Source organism: the organism of the source record quoted next, unplaced genomic scaffold (assembly GCF_019419815.1).
Source record: "Pyrus x bretschneideri cultivar Hongxiangsu unplaced genomic scaffold, Pyrus_bretschneideri_v1 Contig22, whole genome shotgun sequence".
Classification (NCBI taxonomy): domain Eukaryota; kingdom Viridiplantae; phylum Streptophyta; class Magnoliopsida; order Rosales; family Rosaceae; genus Pyrus; species Pyrus x bretschneideri.
In genome coordinates, this window is record NW_025999524.1 from 4888546 (window position 1) to 4903447 (window position 14902).

A 14902-nucleotide genomic window follows, 5' to 3' on the forward strand; every position below is an offset into this window, starting at 1 on the left:
TTGAAAAATGTAGAAAGTCTTATATTTGAAAATTGGTGGAACTAAACATAGTTTATGCTAAATAGTTATGTTGAAGCCCTTTTCGGATAAAAACCCTATACATGCCAAACTATACGAGTGAATACATATGTTGAGAATCACATCGTTATTGCTACCTAGCTTACTATTTTTTTTATAAAACTCCAACATATGTTGGGTAGGCAAATCACTACAGGGTGGCCCAATAGCTAGGGACGAATCAAGACCCGTATTACACAAGGTATGTTTTAAGTTCGATCCCTAACGTTGGTGGTGGTCAAGTGAGACTAAAATGCTTTATTAGTTTTTTCAGTTCTCAAAATAATGGACTGCCATGGGTAGGCTAGCAGGCAATACCTTCCCTATTAAATATTATTGTTTGAGCAAAACATTTGTTCTTGGGTCCAATCAGACCAACCCATTTTATGATGTAAGAGATAGAGTTCTTCAAGATTTTATGTTATACCTCATGAACTTCCCACCACCGTTTATTCCCTTCTCTGTAATCTACATGTATACGATCATCCAAATCATTAGCTGATCAACCTCTCTTTCTTTCCTTAATTTCGCGCTCTTATATCGCCATTAATCAATTAATCGAACATTTTGGCAATTGGTTAATTTATTCATCGTCGTATTTAATTGATTGATTAGCTAATGACAAAATTGAAAATCAAAGTATTTTCGATGGTAAAGTGACGTAAAGGTTTTGTTCTACGCAAACCCGAGACTGACTAATTATTTTGGAAGCAGCATATATTAACACGTCAATGCGAATAAGACCTCATCTACAGTGGCGGTTTTGGGCATGTGCAATAGGTGTTCTTGCACAGGGTTCCCAATCCTGTTAAAGGACTCCTAAAAGATGTCATTTTTCAGAAATTTTCAGGTTCTTCATGTAAAGAAAGGAAATAGGGCCTCCACATGCATAAGAAGAATCATTTTTATGTTTTTAGTTTGGACTCTGCCGGCTTTGCAATTAATTGTGTTTTTATTTTATTTTTCATGATGTTTGTTGATTTCAATGATAAGTCAGAAGCAAATACACTACTTAGAACCCTTATTAATACATAGACATATAAAATAGTTGTGTAGCATGAGTTTTTATACAAATTAAGGTCCATTTACTATATATTCCGCACAAAGTTCCTAAAATCTCCAAGCCGGCCTTGCTTATATACATTAAGGCCTCGTTTGGCAGCTCGAACTGTATTAACTATTTCTGTCGGATAGGATAAATAGTCACCGGATAGTACTGACTAAATTAGTCGGGTGTTTGGTGCTGTATCGGACTAGTGACCGTATTATTTATACTGTGTTTGGTATTATACTAGATAGGAGGAATCAAACTTTAAAAAAAAAAAAATTTAAAAAGTGAAATCATTTTTTTGTTCCCAGATCTCTCCGCACCCCCCAAACACCCTCCCTTTCTCTCCCTTCTTCTTCCTCGACTGCAGAAGAATCCCAAATAATTGTTCCCCAGCTCTCTCTGCCACACCCCCCAAACTCCATCCCTTTCTCTCCCATATTCTTCTTCCCCGACTAAATAATCCGGGCGTTTTGATTGGTTTTATTAAGCAGGTGTATACCGTGTTATCCTATCCGACCGGTTAAATTAATCCGGTGCTTATTTAGTACGAGTGAACGGCAAATACCCGAGTCCGTATAACTAATCATATCCGATCATTTATCCGATCTGCCAAACAGGGCCTAATGCTTCACAGGGTCATATCATGCTAATTAACTAAATAGTATATAGTGTGCTTTAATTTAGCCGCCATATAAGAATTTTTTTAGTTGCAAAAAGATATTAAATCTTCGTATAAGATCGTATTCCCTTTGAATATTCTCCATTCCTTATGACATCTTCCCTCAATCAGCTTCCTTAATTTGGTGACACTTTTAATTTTTTAAACACTACTAATCTTTCACTATCATATGGAGGAGAACTCAATTCAACAATTAAGATAATACGAGTATTGTCATTTAGTACTATGGTCTAGTGGTATTTCTTTTCATTTGTAAGTGAAAGGTCTTAACTTAAGTTCAATTATCGTCAAATGCGAGTTTGAACCACATTGTTGATAGCCCACTGTAAGGCTAAGCCCACCCCCTCCTCCTTAGTATAAATAATATCGTTTGTTAAAAAAAAAATTAAAAAAAAAAAAAAGAAGATAATATGAGTATTTAATTAACAATAAAATTATTTGCACACAAAACTAACAACTTCTAATATAGTTGAGTTATACCATTTTATGTGGGTCTCTCACTTTTATTTGAGAGCATGTTAATAAGTGTTTCAGTTTTGTGTTTAAATAGTATCACCTTTTAATTAAACAATAAAATTATTTTTGACACATTTGCTGTCACACTCTTTAATATAGGTGAGTGCTACCACTGTTATAGTATTAGAGAGTGTGTTAGTTTTAAGTATCCAAATGGCATCACGCCTGGATGAAACAATAAAATTATTTTGACACACAAATTGGCACATTTGCTAACACATTCTTTACATTTTTCTAATAGAAGTGAACGCTACTATTATATTTTAGATTTACATATACTAAAAGGTGTCCTTAAGTGCATTAATTTTGTGCGTCAAAATTAATAGCATCATTGGTAAGTCAATGAGGAATCAAAGAAGTAACGCGAGAGTACAATTATTAGGGTTAAAGAGGAGATGATTGAGATGTGAAGGGGGCCAAAGAGAAAGGCAATATCATCTTTTGCAGGGGTCTAAAAGATGAATGGTTCGAAGTGGCTCTCTCCTTTTGTGCAGTTAGAGAAACATGTGAATCACAGAAGTAAGCATGTCGGGCCATTGGACCTCATGCTAGCTCATGAGTTATCGCCATGCTGCTGGAGGCTCAACCTCATCATCTTCCCTTTCCTGTTGCCAACATGCCAGCCACATACAATATGCATGCTCTTCTATACGAGAAGGACTTACCTACACAAATTACATCGTTGTAATAGTATCATAAACTAATAACGTCATGTTATTTAATTTTTCCTTTCATGACACTTCATTATTAGTTTAGATTGATGATACAGTTGTGTATACAATGCAGGTAAATCTCTTTTAAGAGTACATCTAAAAAGTTCATCATGATTATATATGTTCTTGAACTATCTCTAAGTTGTGGTCTTAAAGTCATAATTTAGTATAAAGTTTGATCATATAGCCTGCATCATTTGACCCAAATGGATGATGTATTGTCAATTTGACAATAATTACACTCCTTTTTCTAATACTTCTTCACTTTCTAACCCTAAAGGGTGCAGATTTTAAACCCCACTAAAGTTATCTCGTACTTAAAAAGAAGCTTGCATGCCACAACTTGGAGTGGTGTATTCAATTGAGAATTTGAAAGATTTTAATTGATTTACAAATTCATAGATTTTTATGGAGTTTAATTGATTTATAGATATTTCATATAAAATTCGATTTAATTCCCTCGAAATCTCATGGGAGATATGAGATTTGTGGATGCTTAGAATACACTATGAAATCTCTATAATTTTCTCTAATTCCTTAACTTTTTCAAATTCTTTAAAATTAATTTCTAATTAAATACACCTGGTATGTTATAAACTTCTTTAAAATCCTAATTGAATACACCCAAATTTATAAAGATTTTAATAAACTATCTTAAAATCCTGATTAAATACACCTTGAATCTCAAAGAATCACTTATAATTATGATTGAATACCCCTAGGTTCATTAAAAAGAATTAAGGAAAATATCAATTGAATACATCCCCTTAATCATGAATCTAGGACCATGACTTGTGGAGGTCGTTGTTTAGGCTTTCCAAAACAATTAATTTATATGGTAGGGTTTGAGACACCAGATTTGTATTATCGACTTAAGAGCAGTTCCAGCGGAGGTGGAATAGCCCAGCACCCTGTCCAAGTGCTCCAGCCCACAAAACAGCCTGGCACCCAGCCTAAGTCAGGCAACAGACCAGCCCATTTCGGACAGACCCAGAAGCCGGCCTATTTGGCTAGCACGTGCATAACACTCGCGACTGGGCGCGAGTAAGAGATAAGGGTGCAGGCAGCGAGGCCCGCTTGTCAACCCACTTGTGTTTACCCAGATGAGGACTACATGGCCCTCCTCAGAGTCGTTGGATTTCCAACGGCTAGTTTTTGTAGGCCGTTGGATTTCCAATGGTAAAAAAAATTTTGAATTTGACTTTTAAAATGGATCGTCTGTTCATAGATCAACGGTCCACGTTTTTTTCACCCAAAAAAAAGGCCCAACAGTCAGAATTTTGACCGTTGGCCACGTGGCAGCTCGTTGGCTGTTGGATTTGAATATTTTTCAAATCCAACAGTCCAGATTAATTAACAACATTAAAATTTATTAAAAATTATGAAATTTTTTTAAAAATACAGAAAAATTTTAAAAAATTAATTTTTTTTTCTATAAATACCTAACCCATATCTTCCACCTTACACCACATTTCAATATTTTCTACACTTTCTACACTTGAATATTTTGTACACTTTGAGAGAAAAAAATGACTTCGTGGAAGCTCATTAAAGATATTACGTTGTGTGAATGTTGGGTTCACACTGCTCATGACCCGATTACGGGTAATGAGATGGATAAGCGAGAAATGTGGAGTAAAATTACAAAAGCGTTTTGCGATGTACATGGAAAAGATGCCAGATCTAGTCAAGGTCTTCAAGGTCGTTGGAAAAAACTCAACACATCCTTTACTTGTTGGAAAAATGTCATCTTTCATGCTTTTGGTAATCTGCGTAATGGGACAAGTTTAGCGGATCAGGTAACAATATTTTTATTTATTTATATGCATTCCACCCACATCAATATTTAATTATTAATTTATGTAATTTCTTATGCAATTTTTATGTAATTTCTTATGTAATTTATATGCATTCCACGCGCATCAATATTTTAATTTATTTATTTGTGTTACACCCTATTTTTTAATACTATCTTATCCCACATTTTTATAGACACTACAAGCACAAGCATTCTACAATGCAAAGAACCATAACAAATCATTCAACAAATGGGAATGTTGGCAAATTGTCAAAGATTGCCCTAGATACAAAATTGTGGCAACCGGTCCAGAAGTTGTCATGCACGAGGTCTACACAGTTCGCCAGAAGCAGACATGGCCGAACAAGAAGCCAACACATTTGAAGACACGGAAATGACGCCTGAAGAAGTGCCGGAGACCCAACTGACTCGTCAGTCCCTCAGGCCTCAAGGTAAAAAGGCATCAAAGAAAAAAGGTAGTTCTTCCAAAAATGACTACACTAAATATATGGAGGAACTTGCTCGCCAAGGTGAACTGAACATGGCGTGGGAAAAGGCTAGAGATGAGGAAAAAGCTACTGCTATGGCAGCAATAATAGCAGCTACTGAGGCTCATGATGCGGCGGCTGAGAGACAAAGATAAATAATTAATCGAGAGAATGAGATGATTAGAGAAGCACTTCATCGAGAGAATGAGATGCTTAGAGAAGAAAGGATGGCTCAAGCAGATCATGACACTATGAACAAGTCTCTAGTAGGACTGTCTCCGAATTCAAAATATTTTTGGCCATCGGAAAAAAGAGATGTCGTGCGAAGGAGGCATGCAAGAGATGCCGAAACAAGTCAAGGGGGTTCTAGCTACAGAAATCCTAGCACCACATATCCTAACTCCACAGACTTTGTATAATTTCATATTTATGTAATTTCTTATTTATTTTTAGAACTTTATTTAATTTCTTATGTAATTTCGTATTTATTTGTACTACTTTATTTAATTTGTTATGTAATTTCTTAACATTTTTAGAACTTTATTTAATTTCTTATGTAATCTCTTATTTATTTTTAGAACTTTATTTAATTTCTTATGTAATTTCGTATTTATTTGTACTACTTTATTTAATTTGTTATGTAATTTCTTAACATTTTTAGAACTTTATTTAATTTCTTATTTATTTTTAGAACTTTATTTAATTTTTTATGTAATTTTTGTACTTTGTTTAAACATATCAAATAAGATTGCATAAACTCACCAAATAACTTTTGAAAAAAAACATCAAATAAAATTACATAACCTCACCATATAAACTTTAAAAAAAAAACACACTAAATAAGATTACTTAAAAAACAATACACTTTATTCTTCAACCACAAGCCTTATTTTAATTATCTTCGCCTTTGTGCAATCCCCACTGGTGGTCAATCAAGTCATTCTGGCGGGTTATGTGCCAATATGGCTCTTGCAATGAAGTGTACCGCTGAACGATCAATTCATTGTAACGTTCATCCCGTTCCAACGACTCATGTTGCACGGGATCTTCGATTCGGTCATGAGTATAGTAGATTTGTGTTCTTGAGTTGTTCATCGGATCCGGCTCGTATTCATCGACAGCATCATAATCATACTCGTCTTCAACAATCATGTTGTGGAGAATAATACATGTCATCATGATGGATCAAAGAGCCTTGACATCAAACATTCTAGCTGCAGCCCTGACAATCGCCCAACGAGCTTGCAAGATACTAAAACAACGCTCGACATCCTTCTTACACCCCTCTTGACACTTTGCGAAGTGTTTTTCCTTTTCACTTTGTGGATGTGGCACTGTTTTGACCAATGTTGACCACCTTGGGTAAATGTCATCTGCAAGGTAGTATGGTCCCTCATATTTATTACCATTAACCCAATATGTGCATCTCGGCCCATTTCCTTGTAGCAGTTCGTCAAACACTGGAGATTGGGCAAGGTCATTTAGGTCATCCGGAGCTCCTGGAACACCAAAAAAAGCATGCCAAATCCATGTATCAAATGAAGCCACCGCTTCCAAAATGATGCTTTTGGCTCATTTTCTGTCGCCATAAGCTCCTTGCCACGCACTTGGACAATTTTTCCAAGTCCAGTGCATGCAGTCGATGCTTCCAATCATGCCAGGGAAGCCTCACATCTCACCCTTCCTTAGAAGCCTTCGCATGTCCCTTGGCGTGGGTTTCCGAAGGTACTCATTAGTGTAGAAGGCTTCAATTGCAGAGCAAAACCACATTAGGGACTCCAGAACAGTTGTTTTTCCCATCCTTGCTATCTCATCCACTTAATCTACAGATGCTCCATATGCAAGCATTCACAAGGCAGCTGTAATTTTTTGCTCAGGAAGAAGACCTAGAACATGAAAAGCATCCTCTTTTTGCAAAAAATATGGATCATGGTTGCAAACAGCACTCATGATTTTATCGAACAAACTTCGTTGCATTCTAAAACGACGTCTAAAAACATGATCAGGGAAAACGCTGTTAGGAATAAAATAATCTTCCAAGAGATCTTTACCTCGTATTTCCCTTCTTCTATCGATGTTTGCCGCACGTCTGGGTTTGGTTATCTGACCCACAGCTTCCATGATACGGTGGGAATGTGAGGCCCTCCACCTTCTATGGTGATCATCCTCATCCTCCTCTATTGCGAAGGCCTCATCTCCACCTCCACCTTCGTCAAGATTGACCAATTATTCTTGTTGTGCCAACAACCTTTTTTGCTGCTTTTGCAACTGTTTATACACTCTCCTTGAAGAAGACGTTGTAAGAACTCAAGATTTGAAAACGATAAAGAAGGATTCTGAGCTAAAAAAAGGGATTGAGTTTAGTGTGAGGATGGATGTAGGGATGTAGGGTTTATATGGACAAAAAAAAGAAAAGATGAGGTTCTGGACAATGCCACGTGGCGCTACGTGATTGGTTGAAAATCTTATCGAAATCTTGGCTAAATTATTGTAAACAGGAAGTGACACGTGGCGTGTCGGGATTGGTTGAAAATCTTATCAGAAATCTATCTACAAAATAGTATGTTCGGATAATGACACGTGGCGTGATAAGATTGGTTGAAAATCTTATCGAAATCTTGCCTAAATTATTGTAAACAGGAAGTGACACATGGCTTGTCGGGGTTGGTTGAAAATCTTAGCGGAAATCTATTCACAAAATAGTACGTTCGGATAATGACACGTGGTGTGACGAGATTGGTTAAAAATCCTATCCGAAATTAAAACTATTTTTTTAATTTATTATTTTATAAAAAAAATTATTTAATATTTTAAATGGACTGGGTGCCAACGCATTTTGTAGGGGTGGAGATCGTTTGTGCCAGCGCATTTTTAGACTGGGTGCCAGCACATTTTTTTAGGGGTGGAGATGCTTTGGCCTATTACTGTTTATTAAGGTCTATTACTTTTCACTGAAATGGATAAATGGGTTGGGTGCTGGCGCAAAGTCCTTAGGGGTGGAGTTGCTCTAAGATCTTGCTCAACAGTACCTTAACTACGAAAACCTGATTGAGGTTTTCTTAGCTTTAATAAAATAAAATAAAAATAAAAACTAAACTAAACCCAATGAATTATAATCTGGTACATCAAGTGTCATAATATAATTAATTCAAACTTTTTTTTTCAAGTGTCCAACCAATTGTATTATATATGACATTTGGTATACCACGCGTGTTCTCGGTGAAAAATTTCTCCTATTAATCTTCATTGCATTTTCCTTCTCTAACTATGCTTGTGTTGTGTGGCAAGCAACCTACCCGCTAAGGAATTCTTCTGCTTCTCATCGGGCATTCATAATATAATTCTTCGTACCAAATTAGGTCAACATTGATTCGCCCAATTTTTAGGGTTTCCAAGCAATTGCCGCCAACATTAAGCTTATGCCACATTCCCAATCAGTAATGCACATACCAAAAAAGAACTAAAAAACTCAACTTGCATTTTGTTTTTCACAATCCCACCCTTAATTGGATGATTATAAATTGATTGTAATCTTTATTTACTTATAATAAAACTTCAAATTAGCTCCAAATCCAAATGTACATAATTAGAGTACTACGTTACTATATAATATTGCAACAACCGCTACATGCATTGTAATGTGGATTGTTAAACCACGGTTATCCGTTCCAACACATGATTACAAGGTTGACTCAAATCTTGGGCTGTGATCAAGAGAAAGATAAGGCTGATTAAGATTAAAAATAATAATTAAACATAAATGTTATGAAGAACAATTAAATTGTGAGCCCAACCAAGTAGATTTCATGCTTGTGGGGTCGTTTTGTTAGGTTATAGTCTATTGGATCCAAAGACAACCATGTGAAAGCAACATTCTTTCTGATCAGTTGGTGTGACACAAACTCTCATTCCACTCTGCCATTTCCTTCTGCAAATGCCCTTTCGCATATATATTATTATTATCCTAAATTCCTTCGAAAATAAAGTGATCGCAATTGATGATAAGACGAGAGAAATTTGGTCAATATGGTTTGGACATGTAAACAGAAGATCTACAAATGCTTCGGTTAGAAAATGCGATTATAAGACAGAAGCTCAGAACAAAAGAGGTAGAGAAGAACCTAAAAAGACTTGGAAAGAAACTCTAAGAAAAGACAATAAGTATATGAAGCTAACGAAAGACTCATTATAAAACCGAACGCAATGATATTTTATGATCATATAACCGACCTTATTTAATAGAATATAGCAATTGTTGTTGTACCCTAAATCCTTCCCCAAGAAGCACAAATTTCCAAAATACAGCTAAGATAAATAAACTCCTCTCTTTGGAATTTTCCTCGTTTTGTTAGGAAAAAGGTTTAAATACGGGGAACATATTAAATGGGAATTGGAGACATGTTGAGTGTGTGTTTTGACAGATCATGCATTGGAAATGAACTTTGTGATTAAACTTTTTTTGATAGCTTGTCATGGCAGATGAATCCACAACCGTCCATTTGGATTTTGGAATAAGGATCTACGTATCCGTTGTGTGGCCCAGGTGGTATTGCATGATTTGGTAGCATAGGTGAACATATTCGAAATGTTGGGTTGGAAGGGGAGGGGAGGTTATATTACGTGCCCTAGCTATGAAGTGATCATCAATTCGTGAATCATGATTTGAAATTTTAAAGTACTTACAATACAATCAAATGCTTTTGAGGATATTAAACTTTGCCCTACATAATCCCAATTTAAAGGACAGGATGGGACTCATCAACTCCCATATCGTCATGTTTCTCTTATATACTTGAACTTATTAAGGTTTAATTATTATGTATAAACCTCTAAATCCTCTCTAGATCTTTGTGTTCAAAGTCTACGGATTCAGATATTTTGACCACTCTTTTAGAGTTTTATAGCCCCTGTTTGAACAACCTAGATTTTTGGGTCTGTGAGCCCCGAACTTGTAGACTTGAAGAGGATCCCGATTCCTCTAAACATACCATAAACCGACTCCTTTTTTTAAACACAACAATATTATTTACACTACGAAGTGGGTAAATAAATTGATTCAAACTTGCTATCAACGAGATTCAAATTTAAATTGATCCCGGCAAATCTTTCCTAGGTCATCCTTTGGTTCTATATTCTATATCTTTTTTTTTTATTTTGTGTTAGTACAATTCTGCTCCTACAGAAACAACATTAAACCAGTTGGAGCGTATGGTCCCTGTATCAGACAGGATCAAACAGTATTGTTTCCTCAGATTTTCTCAAGGAGGAAAGCGTTCTAGCATTTCCTAGCTTAGCTGTTTTTTGCACCGACGTGATCCAATTCCATCAAGGTTTGTCTGGCAATATAGTTTAGCCCATTGATCCCCTCAGCTGTTACAACTAAAGCCCAAAACTGTGGGCCTTGAAACCAATTGTTGGGCCTAATTCATTGGTATATAAACTAACTTTGAACCCGTTGTTTTGGACTGAACCCACCTTTATATATATGTGTGTGTGTGTGTGTGTGTGTGTGTGTATATATATTTTAACAAACGATATTATTTACATTAAGAGAATGGAGAGGTGGACGAGTCTCACAATGGGCTAGCCATAGTAATGTAGTTAAAATTCACCTTTGGCGAGAATCAAATCTAAGACTTCTTACTTACAAAAGAAGATGAGTAGCACTAAACCATAGTACTAAGTGGCTGAACCAATATTACATTAAATTTTTTTTTCCTTCTTCCATAAGAAATAAAACAATCACAAGAAAAAGCCACGACAACAATGATTCATATATAATTGATAATTCTGTCCTTTTTTATTCGCTTCAATTCCTAAAAGAAAATTATTACGAGGAGTTTAATAGTTTAAGAATGATGTGAATTTGTGTCATTTGGTATTATAATCTAATGATATTCTTTCTTATAAATGAGAATTTTTAACTTAAAATTCAGAAAAATAACGAGTTCACAATAAATTATTTTGCCACCCTATAAATATATCGTTACATCAACGAACAAAATAATAAAAATGATTTTGTCGTCGTTAAAATTGACTTGTCTGCTTAAAGATTGTAACATTTTTGAAAATCGGGATCTTTGTCCGTGGTTTCAAATCATTGCTCCGCAAAAGCGGCAAACAGACCAAAACGTCCGAAATACTTATGCAGATTCCCAAACCAAGTCAGTGTTCTGTGTCCCAACCCAAACACGTACGTCCCATATTTAAACAATTCGTTAATTAACATTAACATTCTTGAATCTTAATTTCTTTTCACTATTCATTCCTTTGATTTCGAATTATCGATGGCGATCCATGCATGATCAAGTAGGTCAAATTACAAACTAATTAAGATTAAGTGCATGCAGCCGCAATTAGAGGGCGGGCGTCGCCACTTAAGAGGACAAGGTGGTGGCCGCGGCGGCCGAGATATGATTAGTTTTGGTGGGCCCGCTGACCGTGTCTCTGTCGAAATTGGTGGTGGTGGTGACTCGCTCGCAACGAGGGCACATGGTGAGTGTGGATGCCGGAAGAGGGTCGCAACTGTGGGGGGAAAGCACGGTGGGCGGGCCGACTTTCATTGCCCTCAGCTCCTTCACCTCCCTTTGCAGCCGCCGATTCTGTTCAGTCAGCGATCCGAACCATCTCTTCAGATACTCGCATTCCATCTCTGTTTGCTTCAGCTTGCTCCTACATATAACACCATTCACGTTAATTAATTAATTAATTAATTAAAATATCAATTTTATATATTTTGTTTTAAAATAAAAAATTGAAAATTACATGCACGCGTAAGTAAAACACAGCATGCGAGAAATTAATACATTAAATGCACCGAGCATTATTCAAACATAACATATGTGCATTCGATGTGCTTACCAAAACACTCACACGGTCACACCACATTAAAAAAAAAAAAAATTAAACAGAAAGAAAGCATAAAAACACACGTGTTTATGTATGTATGTGTGTGTATGTATAAGTATAATGAACCTGAGTTGAGCGATTCCTCAAATATCTTTATATACGTACATAAGCAGAGCTATGAAGAGACTAGGATGGTCCTAGGATGATCTCAGACCCATCCTGACACTTGTTTTATTTTCAAGATTTTTCATAGGCTCAGAGCCCCAATATGACGTTTTTACTTTAATTTGTTTCATCGGTTTTGACTTGAGGTTTGGTGACTCCTATGGAATTCAGGCAATCCATTGCTTATGAGCTTTGAGGAAGACTTTGGTTTGGGGATCAATGGAGGGAGAAAGGAAGAAAGTTTGAGAGTTTTGGAGTTTAGGTTTAAGGAAGATGATGATGTGGAAGCCACCATACCAGACACAAACAATGTTGGTCAGTTGCTCACTACACGACAGATTCATTTTTGTAAGATCAAGAGAGCACTTCGGATTGAGACATTTGAGCCCTTCTTAGACTAATCAAACTTCCGGCTCCACCACTATATATGTATATATACACACACGAACATAAGTGGGGAGGAGGAATCATCACATAACTTTGGGAGGCCAAAGTAATTTTTTAGGATGAGGAATCGAACCCAACAGTGGAAGTGCAAGAATAAATACTCTTAACTAACTAAGTTGAAAACCCTGTTCCAAATACTGAAGAATTAAATGTGCATGGTGGATGACATAGATGAAATCATAAATACATGTGGATGGCATGGCAAAAAGTCCAAAGAGTAAAGACGACCAGCTAGATTGAGTGAGTGAGTCAAAAAAGCACTTATTAGAGTGATGAAACTGACGAGCACACGAGGCTATAAAACACCGAAAACAAAAACATCCTCTTATTCATCAATGCTCACTCCTAGCTATTTTCTATATCATCATTGTGTTTCATTCTTTTGGAGCACCACTATCATTATCTTCCTTCAAATTCTTCATAAATTCTTCATGAATTTGAATGTCTACTTTACCAACCTAATCGTAACTGCCAATATTACTTATTATAATTATGTGTGTGTGTGTGTATATACACATATATATATGTATGCATTATTCTATGATTAATCTTAACAAGTTTTTGTATAAAAAGGAAAAAAATTCTATCATTTCTTGCAAGAGAATAAGAATATTCTGATATTTTTAGCTTTAAAAAGGAAAATTACACAAAGAAAAAGCACTCTCTTTTGCATAAATGTTCGCCCGGGCAATAGGTAAAATTAAAAGTAGGCTAAGTTTAAAGTTCGAAAGATCTCTAATGTAGCAAAATAAAACCTTCGCAATACCCTATAAATATAGAGGAGTTCGACATGTAATTATGCCCACGTACACGCACAGATATATTATCTATATATAGAATTAGATTCAAATTATAAATGCATAAATATTTTGTGAAAAGGACATGACGACAGATAAAAATCCCAACGACCAACAAAATAATTAATGGAAAGGACCAAAGAAAATAAAATTCAAAGTCCATGAGATCGATGAACCTAGATACGCTAGCTAAAGCCATTAGGGTACACAATTACCTGGCCCTACGATTTTGAAACCACACCTCAACCTGGCGTGGCCTCAGCTTCAACTGCATCGCCAACGCCTCTTTCTGCTTCTGCAAAACACTCCAAAACTGTATTTATTATTTTGAACAAGAACCACTTAACCTATTAATTAATATTTAATTAAGAACAGGCTACTAATTAATTATGATTAAGCTTACAGGGTTTAAGGTGTGGTGTTGTCTGAAGCTTTCTTCGAGAAGACGAGACTGTTCCTTCGTGAGACGAAGCTTCTTGCGGGGAGGGCCCGATCCGTTGCTGCTTTCTTCTTCGTCTTCCATGCCTGCTGTCATCCACTCTTCTTGATCTCCTTGTAGTGATGGCACTTGGTTTATGTCCAAGTCTCTCACTGCAAAACCCAATTCACCATATTTAATCATAAAATAAATATTCTTAACCGCTCGAGCTACTACCTTCTTGCAAACTTATTATCAATTTATATATGTACCAAAGAAAAAGTTTTAAAACAAATATTGGCCACCAAACTTGTCTTTGTGAGAAATGACAAAGAGAGTTTATCAGGGTTTAGGGGATTGTCCATAGAAAATACGATTGACTTCTGGGGGGAAAAGGGTAAAAAGAAAGACATGCAAGATATCCTGGTAAAAGATCGTATCGTATGTATGTTGAAAATCAACTAAAAACAAAAAGATCATATGTTAATTAAGTTTTTATAAACAAAAAAACAAAAGAAAATACTGGGAATATCTGATATCTTAAAGCTAAAAATAGATTTCCAAATAATACACAAACATCAATCGATTTAATAGACTTTATACATGAAAAATATGGTGTAGAAAAATGGAGGAGGAAAAGCGTGGTGGGTTCGTTTACCAGATGAATTAAGAAAAGACGGGTACGAAGAGAAGCCGGGTACGGATATCGTCAACTCCAAGCTTGACGATCCCATCGCCATCGCCGTCGGTAAAACCGCCATAGAAACCCTAATTGCAGGTGTGGGATGAAGAGTTAAGAAGAAGAAAGGAGGAGAGAGAGGGGGAAAGGGTAAAGTAAAAACAGGAGGAGACAGATGAAAACCACAAAACCAGATGATGAAATAGAGAGAAAAAGTTAAAAGGTGAAAAGGCCACATAAATAGT

General features: G+C 36.0%; 1 protein-coding gene across 1 annotated transcript; it reads right to left on the reverse strand.

The window, feature by feature from the left end:
- Positions 1-11524: 11524 nt before the first annotated feature.
- LOC103948634 (homeobox-leucine zipper protein HOX3) lies at positions 11525-14902 on the reverse strand. The gene is made up of 4 exons (XM_009359674.3): positions 14637-14902; positions 13964-14151; positions 13776-13855; positions 11525-11974 (listed from the first exon to the last, which is right to left on the reverse strand). The coding sequence occupies exons 1-4, from the start codon at positions 14893-14895 to the stop codon at positions 11680-11682; spliced, it is 822 nt and encodes a 273-aa protein (XP_009357949.3). The 5' UTR covers positions 14896-14902; the 3' UTR covers positions 11525-11679.

Bases quoted from the DNA above. Each gene is read 5' to 3' on its own strand.
- LOC103948634 (XM_009359674.3), bottom strand. From the start codon at position 14,895: ATGTGGCCTTTTCACCTTTTAACTTTTTCTCTCTATTTCATCATCTGG. The intron at 13,856-13,963 runs GTAAGCTTAATC...AGTGTTTTGCAG, and splicing joins AACACCACACCTTAAACCCT to AAGCAGAAAGAGGCGTTGGC. The intron at 11,975-13,775 runs GTAATTGTGTAC...TGTTATATGTAG, and splicing joins TTTCAAAATCGTAGGGCCAG to GAGCAAGCTGAAGCAAACAG.